General features: G+C 40.5%; 1 protein-coding gene across 3 annotated transcripts in view; it reads left to right on the forward strand.

Moving 5' to 3' along the window:
* The window catches only part of bsnb (bassoon (presynaptic cytomatrix protein) b), a 94439-nt gene that overhangs the window by 67060 nt on the left and 6584 nt on the right, over window positions 1-20795 (forward strand). For 2 of the 3 annotated variants that reach the window (XM_028002584.1, XM_028002583.1), the window contains exons 4-10: window positions 3434-4219; window positions 6471-12767; window positions 14601-16677; window positions 17039-17889; window positions 19006-19117; window positions 20046-20195; window positions 20325-20380. In XM_028002584.1, the coding sequence (XP_027858385.1) occupies window positions 3434-4219; window positions 6471-12767; window positions 14601-16677; window positions 17039-17889; window positions 19006-19117; window positions 20046-20195; window positions 20325-20365 (10314 nt within the window). In that variant the 3' untranslated portion in view covers window positions 20366-20380. The remainder of the gene's footprint in view (window positions 1-3433; window positions 4220-6470; window positions 12768-14600; window positions 16678-17038; window positions 17890-19005; window positions 19118-20045; window positions 20196-20324; window positions 20381-20795) is intronic. The other variant, XM_028002585.1, reaches the window with a different exon arrangement.

Raw genomic sequence — 20795 nt, forward strand, 5'->3', positions numbered from 1 at the left:
TTGTCTTCACTGCAATGTTTCAGGATACGACTGAATACATACAAGATACTGATGTATCAAGGTTTTGAATGTAATCTTGTTTTGAAAAGTTACTGAACTTGAACTCATTATCTTGCCAAACTAAGAAACCAAAATTATAAGTAAAGCACTCCCTCACTGTCACTCTCAGCTTTAACAAGTCTTCAAGATTCTTACATTTAATCTTTGTTTGAAATTAAAAATATGATGGATTGGTTCATTCTTTGTTTTGCTGCACCATCAAATGTGAAATGCATATTTTCATAATATACAATATTTAAATGACATCATTACTAAAGGAATGTGCTGCATAATTTATCACTGACATTGCATAATAGGCCTAATTGAGTTTTTATGAGGTGCTATATTTGCTGTGTCAGTGCCTCTGCAAAGAGTGGTATGGTGTTCTATCAATCGCATCCTACTTGTGGTTCAGTTTGTATAATAATTTCCTTCTTATGAACTCTTAACATGTTTTAAGAGACTCTGCTCTGACAATAGTCAGAGCAGAGTCTGCCTATTGTCACCAATACCAAAGTGTGTCACCAGGTACAACATTTTTTTTATCTGCAGACATTAATATCTGTGACCTGTAGAGAAAAATAAACATATAAAAAGCTATCTATATATCCACTACCCTCATCTTAAGATTTGATGCTGTTCATAAATATCTTCTAATATTTAATACCACTGCCCTGATGGCATGAAGCTGGAGGATATTTGCCTGAAGGAAGTCCCTTCCATCGCTGATAGTCTGTACAACATCCAGCTGCTGAGAGAATTGCCAGTGAATATCTGAATAAAAGCTGCTATCTGGCTAGGCTAATGCTATTTGCCTGGCATTTGTAAATTTAGCATTTGTAAATTGGGATTTACAAATGCTAAAATCCAAATGAATTTCTTCTTACTTAAACTCCAAAAAGCTAAGGGTAGTTTTGATTGATATTTCTCTAGACTTTATAAAGGTATTTCAAAAAATATTTTGAACTTGAGCTGCTTTTTCAACCATTTACTTCTTTTATCAAACTAAGGCAGCATATTGTGCAATGTCTTTTTATTTTTTTTATTTTAAATTTATTCACCAGTTAATGCATGTAAAACAAACAATTCAGACTAACAAATATTAATCTATAAAAGAATAAATAACCAATTAGATATGAGAACAAATAACAACAACAGCTAAAATAAACAAACAGAAAAGGAGGTACACATTAAAATGGATGCATTTAGGATAAAGACAAAACACAAATCATAACCAAATGGTGTCACAACAAAAGAAAATTGTTTGAAATTGTATTGTTGGTAATAAAATCATATTTATTTTATGTCAATCCGTGTATGTCACACTCAGTAAATAACACTCTCCCTTTCCTCCTTGGTCTACCTAGTGATAGTTTTAACAATTATATGTATATAAAAAACATATTTTTATAGTGCAGCTTTTAAGGTTGAGGTGGTTCTGAAATAATTCACAATGGTGTACATTTTTACATCACAACAATCTGACATTTTAAGAGGGGTGAGTTGACTTTGTCTTTGTCCTACATCCTTACTTCTAAACCCTGGAGGTTTATCTCCCACCTCTCACATCATCTTGTATCTGAAGACTTAGTCAAAATGTACTGTCACATTCACCGTTCCTCATGGACAAAGAGAGAAATTTATGTTGGACAAAGATTTCAGAAAAAGAAGGAAACGCCCTCTGACTTATGTTAATAGTTACTGTATGTTCAGAATGTGGTGATAATCAAAGCAGACTGTCCTACTATAAACTCTTTGTAGGGGCTGAATCTCGACACTAAGATTTCTGTTGTGATGTTAGGATTGTTCATGCTTACTAAGTGATTGTCACTCTTTGGTTGAATGAATGTAACTTTAAGGTGTTTTAAAACTAGTAATTTATGTTCTGCTTTTTTTGGTGCTTTGGATCTTTGCACTGCAGTAAATGTCCTCCGATTCAGTCCTCGAACACCTGAATTGTTTTTATTTAATAGATTTGACAGAGCCTGTTGGTAAATCTTCCATTTTTATGCCTTTGAAATGTGACAGCAATAAAATACATGATTTATTAGGCAGATGGTAATCAGCAGTCGAGGTGTTTATGAGGTTATTTGTTTTGTTGAACGAGTCTGTGACACGAAAACACTCCGTCTTCAAGCCTCAGGCACAGATGATTATCATTAACGAAGGGCTGTGTTACTAACATGGCACCATTGCTCGCAATAGAACCGTTTTATTCCAACGAACAGTTTCATCGATCTGTTGCATTGACCTGAAATTGAATCTGCTTATGTTAATATCCCACTGTTGATGGGTTTTGTTCTGGATTTTTAGCAGTGTCAGAATCTATAACCATGGTCCAATGTAAGACTGTGAGGATGAATGTAAAGGGCAAATCCCTGCTTCAAGAAGCAGGAGACTTTGATATGAGCCCAATCAAAGGTCTAGTGATTGTTGCACCTCTCTACAGACACAATCATCTGTATTCACACTGCGCTCTTTTACTGTGTACCCTGTTTGAGAGTGCTTAATGTTGTCAAAAGATTAACTCTTCTTCAAGAGATGAAAGGTCTTGTTTGGACAGGCTTTCCGGTACGCAGTTGTTCAGAGTGGGTCCTACTGAGTCCTTGGCACTGCATAATCACCTATAAAGCAAAAACATTAACATTTAATTTACCAAACTAGCAATTCTGTGCTCTTGTACCAACCAGTCTCCATAAAAATTCAACTCAAAGCAGGTGGGTTTTTAGCCTCATTTTGAAGAAACTCAACGTTTCAATTGTTTTGCAGTTTTCTGGAAGTTTCTTTAAGATTTGTGGAGCATACAAACTGAATTCTGATTCTCCGTCTTTGGTTCTGGTTCTGGAGATGCCGAGCAGTCTTCAACCATTTGTCATAAGCGTCTGCTCAGTGCTTGAAAGGACCCTGAATGGTAGAGCAGTGTAACATCTACATAGGTATGGTAACTACTATTGTAGTAGGAGGGGTTCAGGATTGAACTTTGAGGTACCCCAATTATGTATGCTCTGCTGAGAAGTTACCTACTGGCTTGAATAAGTCTCTGTTCTTTAGGTAACAGTTGCACCAGTCAAGTACTGTGTCAGAGAGTGCAAATATCTATGTGAGAATTGTTTAAACTAGTGCAGCAGTGGTTCAAAAGGTAGGGGTTCATCCTGTTTGTCCTGTTGAGCTAAACAGGAGTTGCCCAAAAGTTTAAAGTTCATAAAGGGTTACACAAATGCAGGCCATTTGCCATTTTACAGCTGCACTTTAAAACGGATTCCATTCTGTGTATTCACTGTCCTTGAAGTCCCCATAGGACATAGATTTTTATAATTTAAGTTTATAACTTAAACTTTTGTTTTTTTATTGTGATTTTGCTGATTCCTGCCTTCTGTTGTTCTTGTTTTTTCAGAAGAAAGAATGGCTCTGCTTAAACTGCCAAACACAGAGGGCTCTGTCAGGAAGTTTGGGAGATATTCCACCTCCTGTAGCCCCTTCCATGGGATCTCCTCGGGCACCTGCTCCATTCAAACAGCAAACACCTCAGCAGAAAGCACCCAGTCAAGGTTCAGGGCCTAGGATTACAGGTCCTCCACAACAGAAATCTGCGGGTCCTCAAGTAAGTGGCCCTCCCTCTAATGTGAAACAGGCTATGCCTGCTCCTCAATCGAAAGGGCTCAGCCAAACCTCCCCTCAAACAAAGGGTTCTGCTCAGCCACCCTTCCAAGCTAAGGGTCAAACACAGCCTTCTTCTCAAAGTAAAGGACCTGCTCAAATTAAAGGTCCTGCCCAGTCACATGCTCAAAATAAGGCCCCTGCACAGCCTGCTAACCAAGTGAAGGGCCCAAGTCAGGCAAAAGGGCCGACTCAGACAAAAGGATCTGTTCAGCCCTCTGCTCAGACTAAGGGTCCTTCTCATCCTTCTGGTGCCAAGGCTTCATCTAGCTCTAGTAAAGCTGCTCCTAACCATAACAAGGTTTCCACACCTGCAAAACCAGTTCCTACTCAGTCTAAACCCACAGGTAACAACCAGACCCGCAAACAACAGACCCCACAAAGCCAGGAGAAGATGAAAGTAGCATCTAAATCTCTAAAAGAAGATGCCAAAGTCTTACCCAAGAAGGCTTTGTCAGAGACTGTGACTTCCCCACACGAGATCAAGATAACTGAGGAAGAAAAGAAGTCAAGACACCATGAAGTGAGCTACGTGCAACCTCTTCGCCTTCACCTGTTACTCCTGTTACTTGATTCACCATTTTATTTTGCTTTGCTCCATTTAAATAACTGGAAACATTTTTTTAAAATCATAATGTTTATTTTTTTATCTATATATTTTTTGAGCTCATCAAAACTATTCTTTTTTATTTTAAACACTTTTTATCACAACCATTCTTCCTACTGTACCATCATCATTTTTGGCCGAGGAAAATTTATTCAAATTGCAATATTTATATGCAAGACAATTAAGTCATCAGTGTAAAAATGAAGGAAGAGAGATAAAAAAGCTATTGCAATACATCCAAAGTATAATGGTGAAATGCATGCATCACATAAAGAAGAAAAAATGTTAAACGGTACATTTAGGACAAATGAAAAGCTAGTAAAAAATATAAAACTAAAAGGATGAAATAATGGTTGACCTTTATGAAGTAATCAATAATGATTTCAGAGATAATTTAAAAGAACAGTTTATATACTTCTTAACTATTCAGTAAAGTGACTCCAGAGCTGAGGAACATAGACACTCTGCCTTGTTTAGTTTGGGTCCCCAAAACACTGTGTGGAAGAGTGTCTAATGTTCAGCGGAGTGTAGATAGTTCATACCTGACACTAACTTTGACTTGTGTCTGCCTAAAATCATTCAGCACCTTAAAGACCAATAACAAGACTTGAAATTTTATAGTGACACAAACAGGAACGGACTGTATTTTGCAAAACTCATGTAGTCGATTTTTTTATGAACTGTTGCTACCTTATTGAATTTTATGAAGACCAGTAAAGACACAATTACAATAACCTTCAGAAAAGAAATCATGCACCAATTTATCTGTGTGTATGAAACGCTTTATTCTGGCAATGTTTTTGAAATGGTAGTATGATGAATCATTAGTATTTCTCACAACTGTTAAAATGGAGGTCTGAGTCCACAACAATTCAAAAGTATCTTGCTCTTTGGTTTTGTTCTCATTATGTCAATTTCTAATCATGAATTTTGAGATCCGAATAAAGGCATTCTCTGTTAAGTTTTATACAAATTTTATTTGTATAGCACATTTCAGCAGCAAGGCATTTCAAAGTGCTTTACATCATTATTGATACATTGATTCAATAACTAATGGATTGCAGTCACATGGTGAAAACGAAAGACCTGAGTATGCATACATATGGTAAAAAATGCTGTAAGACTTCAAATCCTGACCAAAAAGGAACGTTCAATATGTTTATGGTCTTTAGATTTATAGTAGCCAAAGTGTATCAATTTTTACTTTAATGGCCAATTGTTTAATTACTTTTAATATTGGCCATATCCATAAATAATAATCAAATGTTTTAGTTTATCATAACATAAACCAAACTTTTATCCAAACATAATCCCACTAATGCAGATGTCTTTGATATTCTAACTTTCTCATTATTACAATCTTTTTTTTAAACAGTCATCATCACAATCAACATCAAAACCATCTGCTTTTCTGTACTTTTAGTTTTTTTATCATTGCCTTAAGGCTAATTTTCATTTCTTGTCCACTTAACCATTTCTTCGTTTTGTTTTTGAAAAGCTTTTTGTTCTTTTATTTGTTAAACAAATCACAAGCTTTTGTGTAATGTGACACTTTGTGATGACATTTTAAGCATTCCGAGCATGTTCTTTATTCTTCAATGGGTCGAAGAATGCAATGGAGAATGCGACAAAGATGGCAAACAAGCATGTAACCAAATGACATTTGTCTGTAGATGTTTGTATGTCCAACTGTTTGTTATATTCACTCTCTGTCAGTGTCAAATTTTCCATCTGTGTGCACAACACACTGAAGGATAAAATCAATTTGAATTAATGGAATATTATCCTAATTGTGTAGTGAAAGTTATTCATATCCAGGTAATTTAATATCATTTGTTTGTGTTTTTTTAATTATTTGAAAATTTAAATGTTACAAAAGTAAATATTTGGGTTGATTTTATCCTAAAGTGTTAAAGTACCTTGTTAGATATTTCCAATGTAATTATTCTCTAATATCTTACTATTAGAGACTATTTCATCTGTAATAATTGCAAATAAATTGTGTTACCTACAACCACCTGACAATATGCATAAAAATGTCAATACTGATGAACTGGATGAAATAGTGCGACATGAAATATGCAGTGAAACTTGTAATGTACCTTGAATGAGTAATTATGAAGGCCTTTTCTAGATTCTAACATCCCTTTTTTCTTTCTTTCTTTAGGACTCCAATAAATCAAGTACGCAGAGCTTAAGTGACACTGGATACTCTTCAGATGGGATCTCCAGTTCACAAGGGGAGATTACAGGTCAGATCCGGGAAGAGGGAATCAAGCTTAATGAAAGAGGTGCTTCCATCCCTTCAGACATCAACAAATTAGAGAGCTCTATGAAACCTCTGCTCGAATCAAAGACTGCCTCAGACCCAAAGCATAGACCGCATTCACTTTCTGTGGGGCAAGAACGAGACTACAATCCTGATGAAGAAGCAGGAAGGGATGAATCAGAAGATGAACTCAGTTGTAAACTTCGCCATGATTATGTGGAAGACAGCAGTGAAAGTGGCCTCTCGCCATTGCCAATAAGACAAAAGAAGTCCCATAAAGACTTAACAGACGAAGAATACATGAGGAGGCAGATTATGGAGATGAGTGCTGATGAAGAAGAATTAGAAGAATATGGAAACCAGAAAACCAAGAAGACTCATAAAACCAGTGGAGAGTCGGGCAAAGAGAGAAGACGACTCTCTCATCAGTCAAATAGTTTTGAAGAAGACAAAAAAGTATCTGAGGGTGCTTACAAGGCAAATGAAGAGGAAGATGTTGTTATGGCTGGAGGACTTCGGCGTTTTAAAACGATTGAGTTGAATAATACCAACAGCTACAACCGAGACATTGAGCTCAGTAATGAACATGACCTTCGAGAGCCAGAACTCGAAATGGAAAGTCTGACTGGTTCACCAGAGGAGCGCTCTAAGGGCGATTATTCATCCACCCTACCGGCCACCACTCCCAGCTACACTTCTGGAACATCACCCACATCAGTATCATCTATGGAGGATGACAGTGACAGCAGTCCTAGTAGAAGAGCACGACTTGAAGAGGCAAAGCAGCAAAGGAAAGCTCGACATCGGTCTCATGGGCCTCTCCTCCCTACAATTGAAGACTCCTCTGAGGAGGATGAGCTCAGAGAAGAAGAAGAACTACTAAGAGAACAGGAGCAGATGAGAGATCTGGAGCAACAGAGGATTCGAAGTACTGCTCGGAAAACAAAAAGAGATAAAGAAGAACTTCGGGCACAAAGGCGCAGAGAACGATCCAAAACTCCCCCCAGTAATCTTTCCCCTATTGAGGATGCATCACCAACAGAGGAGCTAAGACAGGCTGCAGAGATGGAGGAGCTTCATAGATCATCATGTTCTGAATACTCACCTTCTATGGACTCAGAAGCAGAAGGTTTTGAGATGATAGGTGGAAAGCTTTACAAATCAGGAAATGAATTTAATCTTCCAACCTACACATCACTCTATTCACCAACAGAGAAGACATCAGCAATGTTGCCATCTGATAAAACCTTAAAAAGTGCAGAAGAGGTATATGAAGAGATGATGAGGAAAGCACAACTCATGCAGAAGCAGGGCCAAAAAGGTGCCTCTCAGCCAGACAGTGGCCATCATCTTGATGCTGGAACCTCCCTAACCCCTGGCTCTAGCCCAACTCAAGTAACTGCACCCATGTCCTTCTCCACATCAGGCAGCATGCATGCTGCACAGCATTTATCAAAAGAAACACAAAACAGAATGATGACACAGAGTGCCAAAATTGAAGGAGTTGTTGGAGTTGCCACTACCAAAGCTCAACTTAGTCAGGCAGCCTCAGCTCGGCAGGCAGGAAATGCAGTGCCTGTTGGCAACAGAGCAGCGTCCCAGAGGTCAACACAAGCAACACCTGACCCTGGATCATCATCTTTGACCTCCAAAGTCTTTTCAATGTTCAAAGGACCTAGTCCTCCAGTCTCACCCACTACTTCTCCAACAAAAAGTCCAGCACATTCACCATCTGTTCGACCCACTAGTGGTAGTGGCAGGCAGCTACCATCTTTGCCTTCTGAAGTAACAACAGCTCCAGTATCCCATACTGGAGCACCTCAAAGGACAATGTCACCTCGTCTTGTACGACAGCAGTCATCCCAAGATTCACCTGTGATGGTCATAACACTAGGCTCTGAAAAGTCAAGCCCTGCCAAGCCAATTACTGTAAACTCATCCACTTCCCCCTTATCATCACCAACACAGGGCAGTTGTAAAACCTTATATAGCTCACAGCCCCCTTCAACAAGTTCGCCAACATCACCTCAAATGCATTCCTCTCAGCAGCTTAAACATTCTTCACAAATGGGGCACAATATTGAAAAAGTAAATGTTGGTATCAATGCAGGGGCCACAAGTACGCAAACTCGTGCTTCAAAGGTTGTGGGACAAAGTCAAATACAGCAAAGCACAAATGTTGTAGATCTGAGAGCTCCAATGAGACCAGCTCCAATTATTATGACAGATCAAGGAATGGATCTAACATCACTTGCTTCTGACACAAGAAGATATTCATTAGGAGCAGAGCAGTCATCGAGTAGACACACAGCAGTGCAGCCTCTTATTATGAACCTCAATGCACAAGAGCAGCCACATATTTCTGTTTCAACTCCAACAACAGTAAGTGTCACAGCTGCTGTGTCAACCTTCATGTCTCAACCCAAACAACCTGTCATATATGGAGACCCATTGCAGAACCGTGTGGATCTGGGTCAGGGAGTTGGATCAGCTGTTTGTTTAACACAAAGCAAAGTCCCAATTAATGATCCAACTATACCCAAAATTGATGCCTGTCTGGAAAATCTTGGCATACAACAACAGCAACTGCAGTTACAACAGCAGAAGCTCCTGCAGCAGCAACAGCTTCTAGAACAGCAGCTTCAGCAGCATCAGCAGCAGTCTTCTTTTGCTCGGTATAATTTAGCCAATCAGGTACAACCACTGCTGATAAAAAAAGACCTTGTAGTAAGTCAGACAAGCACTGGTCAGCAGCACCTGACCAATGCTGCGGTGATTGCTAATGCCATTCCTAGAGTGTCTCCTCTCGCTCCACCATCAGCATCTGTGGCCCTTACTTCTAATGTACCCCGTGAAATGTATGGCGGAGTTGCCTTAGAGCTAAAAAACAAGCCAACTGTTATAAACTTGTCAACAGGAAAACCCCATGTTATGATGGTACAACTTGATGAGAATAACACATCCAAAAGTGGCACAGTTACTCAGCTGGTAAAACGAGAAGAGCATCCCCCTGCACCACCACCTCCTCCTCAGGTTTTGGATCTAACTGGACAGCTTAAACAAGAAAACCAAGTGGCTTGTTGTGATGTTGTTTACAAATTGCCCTTTGCTGGTACCTGTTCAGGGACATTCTCTCAGAAGCCGGCTACAGTGTCCTCAGATAAAAGTCCCACCACCGAAATGTCTCAAGCAGCCCACCCTCCTCAGCCACCCCAATTCCAGCAACAACAGCCACAACTCCAGCCTCAAATTACACAAGGACTACCTGATGAACACAAACTATATCCACCAGCTATAGCTTCTGCAGGGAGATTACAGCCTTCTATGTCTGACACTAATCTGCCTTCGATGAGTGATGCTGGGTCCTATCAGAATCCTCTCCAGGGAGGACTGGCTGTAGATCTCAGCAGTATGAATCAAGGTTATGATGGTGGATACCTTGGCATGGGAGCACAGTATGGATCTTACACAGATTTGCGACATCAGGGAGATTTTACAGGCCCTTCATTACCCCTTCGTCGGTATGGCTCCATGTCAAATATCAACTCTGATTACACCAGTGCTTCACGTGATCTTACGGGCTCACAAGATTCCAATTTGGCTCAGTACAGTGCAACTACTGCTAGGGAGATAAGTCGCATGTGTGCAGCCCTTAACACTGTCGACCAGTTAGGAAGCCGTTTTGGAAATAACCCTGAATTGGCAGCATATGGTGCTGGAAGAGGTGGGCCTTTAGCCAGATTAAATCTTCAACAAAGCCTAGCATCAATAAGGGCAAATTTGCTTTATGGTCCAGACAGTAGACAAGCTGTGAATGGCCAAGCCTTAACAAATTTAATCAATGCGAGGCAAGCAAGTATACGAGCCTTATACCCTACTGCTATGAGAGGTGGGGATGGCATGATATATTCCACCATAAACACTCCCATAGCTTCCACCTTACCAATTACTACACAGCCTGCCCCAGTAATTCGTCCCATGCCCCGAGGAATTTACAGACCCTACCCTACAGGTGTAACTGCTGTACCTTTGGCTAGTCTTACCAGATTGCCTCAAATGACTCCCAGAATGCCTCTTTCCACACAAGGAGCATATTCCTATCCTTCTCCAAACCAGTATCCTTTGTCTGTCACACCAACAGGAAGTAGTGTTGTAATAAGCAGCTCTCACCAAGAAATTCCAGTATACCTCGGGAAGCTGTCAACAACAATATCTGGACCAACAGCTTCCACCATTCCCCCGACACCACCTGCAGCGCACTCAGGAACACAAAACGTACCTGGAGCTGGTATACAAATCACCTCAGAACAACAAATAGACAGATCTCAATTTACTTCACAAAGTATTGCATCTTTCTCTCAAGTTCAAGGCCAATCTTCATCTGCCCAACAAGTGCAGGCTCAAGTCCAGGCTCAAATGCAGCCGCAACAATTACCTGCACAGACAGAACCCTTATCTTTGACTCAAACCCAACCTCAAACACAACCCGCCAGTCAGCCTCAACCAGTAGTTCTCTCTCAGGGACAGACACAAGCTGAAATTACCCAGGCATCAAGTTCTAAACTGTCCCCTCCCATTGATGCACAAAAGAACAAGGAAGATGAGAAACTCAATCAGCAACAAGAACAACTGCTGCAGCTAGAGAGAGAACGGGTTGAATTAGAAAAACTGAGGCAGTTGCGCCTGCAAGAGGAGCTAGAGAGAGATCGTATGGAGCTTCAGCGTCACAGAGAAAAAGAACAACTTCTTGTACAACGTGAGATCCACGAACTGCAGACAATAAAACAGCAAGTCCTACAACAACAGCAAGCCGAGAGAGAGACACAACTTATAATGCAAAGAGAGCAGTTGGCCCAGCAAAGAATGCAGCTTGAGCAAATTCAGACCCTGCAGCAGCAGCTTCAGCAGCAATTGGAGGAGCAGAAAAGGCAAAAGACAGCAGCAGTTGAAGCAGCAGCAGCAGCTGCAGCTGCTGAGGCGGCTGCTGCATCAGCTGCAGCAGTGGCTGCAGCAACATCAGCCCAGAGTGCCATCCAAGGAGTAGTTGTTGGAGCAGGGGCCCCTCAAGGATTTATAATCTGTGATCAGACTGGTAGAGTCCTTCAGCAAGATGGGCAGAGTGTGCAATTTTGGCAGGATGGACAAGTTGTTCAAGCAGTAGTGGCTGCTCGACCCATTCATAGCTCCACCTCTGAAATGTCTTTGAGAAGCAGTGACAAACAGGGTGATTCTAAGATGATGAAAAAGCAGAATTCCATGCCTCGGTTGAGGGATGGTTCAGAGGAGGACTCTGTCAAAAGAATTACAGACAGCTGTGTGCAAACAGATGATGAGGATGGTGAAGAAAGGTACATGAATAGGCGTAGGAGAACAAGACGAATTGCAGACTGCAGTGTACAGACTGATGAGGAAGACCAGGGAGAATGGGACCAACAGCCAGTAAGGCGCAGACGATCTCGTGTGTCCAAGCACTCTGAATCTAGTGGTGAGGCTAAATCTGATGGTTCTTCCAAGGTAATTTCAGCAAGTATAGCTATTCAGACCACTAATGACTCATCATGTCAAACAGAGTCAGACCTACTTGGCAGAGTTTCACCTGCAATCCACATTACTATGGCCGAGACCTCAAAAGTTGACCTATTGCATTACATAGCAGCTCCAGAAAGAACTCACAAAGGTGAGAGTTTAGCATGCCAGACAGAACCAGAATCACATTCTCAGGGAATAGTCGCCCCTCAGCTGAGTGTCCCTACAACTATTAGCCCATACTCTACAAGTCTCCATATAGTAGGTGGAAATACATCTGACACAGCCTCTCCCAGACTCCAAGGAGTAGCTAAGTTTGAAAGGAGAAAACCAGATCCTCTGGAAATAGGCTATCATCATCAACAAAATGAGTCTTCATCTCGCCAACCCCCAAAATCTCCCCAAGTACTGTACTCCCCAGTTTCTCCATTGTCTCCTCATCGGATGTTGGAGACAACCTTTGCCTCTCAGGAGAAGCTTAACAAGGCCCATGTTACACCCCAGCAGAAATCCTTCACTGCTGAATCTCCACAACGCCATCAGACGCTGCCAAGGCCCATTAAAAGTGTGCAACGCTCTATGTCGGATCCTAAACCTCTCAGCCCAACATCAGAGGATCCTACAAAGAATCGGTTTTCTCCCTATCATCAAGTGCTGTCCAATAGCCAGGTACAGTATAACATTTTTTTGTCTGATAAGAAGCATATATTCCAGGACAAGGATCCTCAAATCCAGGCCTGGAGGGCCAGTATCCTGAAGGTTTTAGATGTGTCTCTGCTTCAATACACCAGAGTCAAATACTCAGGTCATTAGCAGGATCCTGGACAGATTGACTGCATACTGAGTAGGTAATTCAGTCATTTGACTGAGGTCTGTTGAATCAAGGATGCATCTAAAAGTTGCAGGACACTGGCCAGCAAGGCCTGGATTTGAGGATTCCTGTTTTAGAATAATGTATATACAAATGTTTTTCTTTTTTTGGTTGAGTTACATTAAGACTTATATTCAGATTTATAGCAGAAACAGAAAGAAGGCCCTAATACATAAATAGCTGTAGGTATACCTCAAGAACTCACTCCTTTCACATTCTGTCCCATTATGACCCAAAACTTTAATGTATTTGATTAGAAAAGGCCAGTAAGCTAAACAAATTTGGTAAATTAAGCTAAATACAGTGCATTTCATTTGCAACACAATAAACAGCAAATGTAACTTTTCTTCCACTTTCAAATTTCCCCCCGCTTTGTGATGTTCTGTCCTATAAAATTGCTTTAAGAGACATTCTAGTTTGTAAAAGTAGCATTAAGAAATGGGATTATGGGAACCCATCTTCCCATGGGGTACAGTACTCTGTAAATTTATCTTTACAATTTAACTGTGTAAAGATAAATGGGCAAACATACAGCTTAAACGGCATTCATATACTGTAGATTCATTGATGTATATTGATGATCATACCAGATCTGGCATATAAGAAAGGAGGAAACAGAATGTTCTCACATGAGCATCTGGCCATGCCGTTAAAGCCTCTCTGCTGTATCTCCTCCCTCATCTTCCCCCTATACTTTCTCAGTCTGTTTCTCTCTCACACACTGTGTTCATGCAGTGCCTTCTATATCTGGAAAACCCCTAAAGTGCTGCCAAGAGGACACACAATGTGAAGAAATTCTGGTGCTGCTTTGCTCTCTGTGTGATTGTTAGCAGCTGGGCAAAGTCAATTAATACTGCTTTGCACTTAGACCGAAATTAGTCTTCACATTTGTACTTACAATCTGGACTCTTAGTATTTAATACAAGGCTCATATGGAGAATGCTTGATAAAATCATCATGGATCTACCTAACATTGATATTTTGTAAGTAATACAATACCATATATTTCTTTTGGATTATTATATTTTCATATTGATTGTTTGATTAATTCTTGCCTGCATGCAGTTTTCAAATATTTATGTAGCAGACTAAATACTAAGGATATTTAATCACAAGACCAGAGGGGAAATTAACCGATAGAATTAAATCTTAGGAGAATAATTTTTTTCTTGTTGTCATATACCTGTTAATTTGTCAGATTTCTTGGGCTTCAGTTAACACTTTCCAAACTACTCAGATGTAGTATTATAAAAATAGCTTGTATTTATAGGACAATTATCTTTATAGAATATATTACATTATTGTGATTGAATTTATTTTTACTTTTAAATGTGGAGTTCAACTGATTTACATTTACAATAGACCTAAATGCAACGGATATAAATTAAAGCATTACAGAGCAATTTCATCTTATCTTGAACAATAATAAACTGTATTAGAAATATTGATGCATTGGACATTTAACAGCAAGTATTTTTGACAACACTGCAGACTGATTTTTATTTGTTTTTGAGATACCAAGTGTGCTGGCCTCTCCAAATATCAGTTAAATAGTAAGAAATTTAATTTACATAAATGCATTATTGTTTGTAGCTGAGTGTTTGCTGTTGTGTGTCTGGCTCTCATGGCAGATGGCCTCCCTGCAGCAGCAGCAGAACTCTCTGATGAGGAAAGTAAAGAGGACTCTTCCCAGCCCCCCTCCAGAGGAAGCTCCGCTCCCCATTGTTACTCCAGCACAAATGTACAGCTCCCCTGGCATGCCTCAGAGGGTGCTCCCAAGACCAGCCCAAGGAGTCACCAAGGCAGGTCTGTTAAGCGAATTAAAAGCAGTGGAGCAAGAGTCATCAAAGCTACGCAAACAGCAGGCTGAGCTGGAGGAAGAAGAAAAAGAGATTGATGCCAAGCTGCGGTATTTGGAATTGGGCATCACTCAGCGTAAGGAGACCATGGTGAAGGAGAGGGAGAGGAGAGAGTTAGCCTATCTGCGATGTATGGGTGATCCTCGAGACTACATGTCAGACAGTGAGCTCAATAACCTAAGAATGGGTGCAGGAGCTGGAACATATGATGCTAATAGTTTACTGACAAGACCTAGTACTGCTCCACTGAGTCAGTTTACTAATGACCTCAATGCAACATCCCAGTATCCCTCAACCTCATCTTATATGCCCTATCCATACCCTCAAACTCAACCATCTACACATCAGCCTGGTTCTACTTACCAGCCAATAGGTTTCCAAACTCCTCAATACCCTTCGTCTTCTGCACCTCAGCCTGGAACATTCCAGCCTCATCCTCCAACAGTCCCTGGGTACCAGAACCAGGGAACTTATTCCTCCCGCATGTATGGCCAGTCGTCCTATCAAACTGACTTCACCATGCAGCAGCATGGTCACCAGGGCTTTCATTCACCTGGTCAGCCTATGCCAGGACAGAACCTTCCTTATCCTAGTCACAGTTCCTACCAGCCTGGCCTCACCTACCAGCCACAAGCCGAAATTCTTACTGTCCATCAAAGACCGAGGCAAACATCTTTGGCTGAACTTGAACAGAAACTCCCTACAAATTATGAAGTCATTAGCAACCCAACAGTCTCAGTGGCCACTTCTGCTCCAGATACCAACTTTGGACCAGCTTACAGTAATGCATATGGACAATACCGCCCCCCTGAGCCTGGGCTAACTCACTCTGTGGACAGTCCCACCTCTGCATACACTTCAGATGGTCTTTACACATCCAACCTGGAGCAGAATATTCCAAGAAATTATGTGATGATTGATGACATCAGTGAGTTGACAAAAGACAACACTGGACAGCCCACTGATGCTCTTGGTCATCCTGTGGGAGGGCGGTATCGCAGTGAGAATGGCTCTGCGCGAGTAACTGGATATGAGGAGCCTGTTGATGCTTATGGAAGACCTACAGGATCAGCTGGTTACCAAAGCACAGTTGACAGTCGAACCAGCACCACAGTGAGCGGAGGCTCATCTTACTACTATGATGATTATAAGCATTCTTCTCGCTCTGGTGGCCACAAAATTTCCTCCAAAAATCTTGCTCCTGCTGTAGTCTCCTCTAAACGAAGTAAGCATAGAAAACAGGGAATGGAGCAGAAGATTTCTAAATTCTCACCTATTGAGGAAGCTAGGGATGTGGAGTCAGACCTTGCTTCTTACACAATGACAACATCAACTGCAGGCACCTGTCCAGTAGGGTCAAGATCTAAGAAGCTTCAAGATGATGTCACCTACGGCATGAAGAAAAATGCATATGATCAACAGAAATATTATGGCACGAATCATGAGGGTCTTGAAGAGGATGACCGCATGTACAGCTCCGGAAGGTCCAGATCTACAGGATATGGTATGGATAAGATTTCCTCCAGAGACACTACAGGCCACCGCAGCAAATCCTACGAGAGAGATGCTATGGAGCGATCTCACCGAAGTAGCCGCAGTGGACGTCCTCCAATGCGAACTCAGAATTCAGAAGAGGAGAGCCCACTTAGTCCTGTAGGGAAGCCTGTAGGTATGGGAAGAAGTTCTGCCATGTCAGAGGCCCACGATGTGAGAAACCAGTATGGTTCCAGTCATTCGCTGCCAGATGTGCAAGATCACCACAAGAAGGACCTTCCCAGAAGTCACGTCTATAAACCAGATGATCCTTATCTCGTAGACGACATGCATTGTGCTGTTTCTGATAGCGAAGGTAACTGGTGCTGAATTAATTCTTCTGTGATATATTTTTTTTACCACCCTTCAGGTGTGATGAAAAAACTGCATGTGAACTCTGAAGGAGAACTCCATTATTTTTGTTCTCTTGTCTCTTGTCTTATTCATATGAAAAGCCAAAAATATTTTCAACATAAGTTTTGCGTGCATGGCTTTTAAGTTTTTGGTGAGTTGTGGTCTTTGCTTTTTTTTCTGTTTTTATATTTAATTTTTTTGTTGGAATCTGCATGGCTCTGGACTGTGGAGCATGTTTTCTCACTTCCACATGAATCTGCATGCTACTCCAATCCCCATATTAAAGCAATTAATTGATAATATGTGTATTGCTTTTCAAAAAGCCTATCATTTGGGTCAAGAGGAGACTGATTGGTTTGAGAAACCACGGGAGGCCCGCTCTGATCGCTCAAGACATCATGGGAGTGGAGGTCACTCTTCTACAGGAAGACGTAATAAACATACTTACCATGACTATGATGAGCCTCCGGAGGAATACAGTCAACAGGATGAGTACAACCAGCGTCACCCTTCCTCTTCGTCACGGGACCACCGCCATCATGGCACCAGCTCTGGCAGACACAGTTCCTCTCGTCACTCCTCAGAGGACCCCAAGTCTTCACGCTCTTCCAGGACACACCCCAAAGACCCATCTGGTCGCACTGATAGCAGGACCTCCTCATCCACACAAAGAAGGAGCGGTACAGACTCTCGGTCTGCCCACGATAGCCCTCGCAACTCAGGAGACTTCTCTCGTGAGCCAGTCTCTGGTCATCACCATGGCACTGGGGGACGGAGTCAGAGATCTCAAGGTGACCGCACAATGGGCAGGAGACAAGACCCTTCTAAGCCACAGAACCAGCAGCCACCCCAGGGCCACCCAGGGCAGCAGCGATCAGGGGGTCAGGGGCAGACTGGAAGACATTCAGGTTCTGAACAACTTGATGGTAGCCAACAGGCTCAGCAGCAGCAGCAGCAGCATCAACAACAAAGTGTGCAACAACAGAGTGTGCAACAACAGCAGCAGCCGCCACAGCACAGTCAAACTCCACAGAGTAGCCATCCAGTAACAAACACTGGAAGTGGACCAGAACAGCAGCACCAGCAGCAGCAGCAGCAAGCCAAACCTGGACAAATTGCATCACAGGGACGCCAACCAGGAGTGGGGTCTGCAACAGGGCAGCCAGTAACAGTGGTAAGTAGATCTGGTTTTACTATACCTGCATCGATTAATTTTCTTTGTTGTGATATTTTTTCAGGACCAGCTTTGTAAAACATTAAGACCATTGCAGAAAACATATGTATGTAGTTTTAGATTTAGCAGTATGTGTTTTTTAAAAATTAACACTTTCATTTTATTCTAGTTTACTGACAATATTTAGTTCGAGACTTTAGTTGCAGAAAATGGCAAGTCGTAACAATAACAAAAATATTGTTTTCAGACCTCAAATAATGCAAAGAACTGAATGTAAAGAACAATGATTGTTACCATCTATTGCTATTTTGCTATGTTAACATACAGTAGCACCTACTGTGCTCTTGCTATGCTAAAACTATTCAGATTTAGCATAGCAAGAGCACAGTAGGTCAGTATTTGGTAGAGTAGCTCATATACTTAAGTGACAGCTTTTATGTTTTTTGTATGGTCTTTGACAATCTTTCACATTGCTAAGGGGTTAAGGTTACAACTTACTGAAAACTTACTCATTATGAATGCTGGCTTATTTTGGAATTCAACAGAATCTGGATTACAACAGCGGCCATTTAGAGATTCTGATTTCCGAAAAAAAAATTGCTTGTTTTGTTTTTTGGCTTTAGTTATTAGTAATTCATCATTATAATATTTATTAAAACCATCCATTAGAAATTAAGCCTGTGTGTTACTCAACATATTTTAATGCCACAAAGAGTGTATTTAATATAGGAAGTGTAAAAAAGTACCATGTTGCAATGTAAAACCGCCTTAGAACTTTATAACAACATGGAAATCTGGAAGTGCACAACTTTAAAAAAATAAATCTCAGTTACTGTGACAAACAGAAGTGAATACAATCTTTATTTCTGTACACTTTTTTATACTGTTGTTATACAAGTAAAAAAATATTTATTGGAATTTAATTTGGGTGGGTTTGTTCTACTCTAACTCATGTTTTTGTTTTGTGTTATTAAAACATAAACATGAGTAATTTCTTAAAACATTAATTTATGTTTTAAGAAATTACTTTGTTATATTATTATTCACTAATCCCAAATTTTAAAGAAGAACAAGAAAAACACGTAAACATTTTTATGTCTACTTAACATTGTGCAGGGAAAAATGGATGCTCCCCCTACTGCTGCTAGTCCGGGAATGAAACCTGCAGCAGGAATCGCAGCACCACCTCAGCCTACCAAAATAGCCACACCACCGCTAACTGGCATCGGTAAGGTTAAATCCTTCTTTTTTTTTTCCAAAGATATTTCACTTGTTGTGCGTGCTTTTTCACTTGATAATTAATCATTAGTTATTCTACTCTCTAAATTACCTTTCAAATTTTATAAGATATTTATTTATATGCAACCTTTTCATGTGTGTTATTAAATAGCGGTGATTTGAGGTGATGTATAGAAGAAAAGTTATTTTTGAAAAAAATCCTTTTATATTTTCTGCCATGATTCCTTTTACAGAGAAAGGTCATGATTGCAAGGAGGAAAGAGATCAACAACTATCATAAAAATAGTCATTGCTCTGCTGTTTATCCATCTCAGAAGGGTTATTGGAACATTATTTGAGTGAAGTACATTTAAGGCAGTTGTAAATCTATCGAAAAGTGGTAGTCCGAGCAGATTTCCCTCAAGCTCAGACCATCCAGTGCTCAGAGAAATTACAAAAAAAATGTATGAACTCCATCTCAGACTAAATATGCCTCAATTAGCATTTTAAATGTTACAGTTCACGTCAATATGGCTTGCTTAGAAGTTGTACTGAAAGAAAGACTCCTTACTGAAAATAATACGGCAGCAAACTTGCTTTTGCAATGTTGCATTTTAACGAACCGCAGGACCTCCAGAACTTCTTGCATTATATGACGCCAAACTTTGGACTCCAAAGGAAAGATTTCTGGCAATAATGAACAGTACCACATTTTGAAAAAAGAAAAACACACTTCACTTCTCAATAATAAATATGATTTTGCTGCGAAAAAGGCTTCATCATCTTCAAAGCATACTAAATCCTACATGTAGCTTTCAACACTTCGCTTTTACCAACGCTCACCAGTTTTTCATTGTTACTTTTCTTTAATGTGTCAGCAAATTAACATAACTTAAAGCCACAGTGTAGGGTTGGAAATCATTTTGTTATATTTCCAGGCTCCAAGGCAGCTCCTGTTGGAATCGGTAGCAAGCCTGTAGGCATAGGAAGCGCTGCAGCTGGTCAGCCCCCAGGTCCTGAAGGGGAAAATGTTCTAACCAAAATCCTGCAGGGAGGAGCAGCCGAGCAGGCAGGAAAACTGGGAGATGGTATGATTATTTCTTTTAACTTTTGTTTTAGAACTAGTCTTTTAATATTACTAGGGCAAAAAACTCAACTTTTTTTGCACGTAGTTCTGTAAAGTATGTACTTCTAAATCTCTTTTGTCAATCTGGCAGCTCTGTCTGGCCTTGGGAAAAAGTTCACCTCATTCTGGTGAAATACTAGGAGTTGAGTAAGTACATTGCAGCTTTTGTTCTCACACAAATTGATCACAATGTACGCCTTAAATTCCTTTAGACTCCTTTCAGTGCCTTGGAAAAGATTCTAGACCTCTTGATCTTCTTAACATGTTCTCATGTTATAACCACAAACTTGAATGTATTTTATTTAGAGAAAAGGTTAAAACTTTTATACATACTGTAATTTTTATTTTTGTCATAGATGAGTATTTAAAAAGTGTGAGTGGCATTTGACTCTGAACCCCCTAAATAAAAGTGCGACCTACCACTGAAATTGATCTAATTTCAATGGTAACTTGAGTCCATTTGTGTCTGATTTCATCTCAGTATAAATTCATCTGTTCAGTGAAGCCTCAGAGGTTTGTCGATAGCATAGTTGAGATAAAACAATAATAGCAAGCTTTTGTT

This window comes from Xiphophorus couchianus, chromosome 20 (genome assembly GCF_001444195.1).
Source record: "Xiphophorus couchianus chromosome 20, X_couchianus-1.0, whole genome shotgun sequence".
Lineage (NCBI taxonomy): Eukaryota > Metazoa > Chordata > Actinopteri > Cyprinodontiformes > Poeciliidae > Xiphophorus > Xiphophorus couchianus.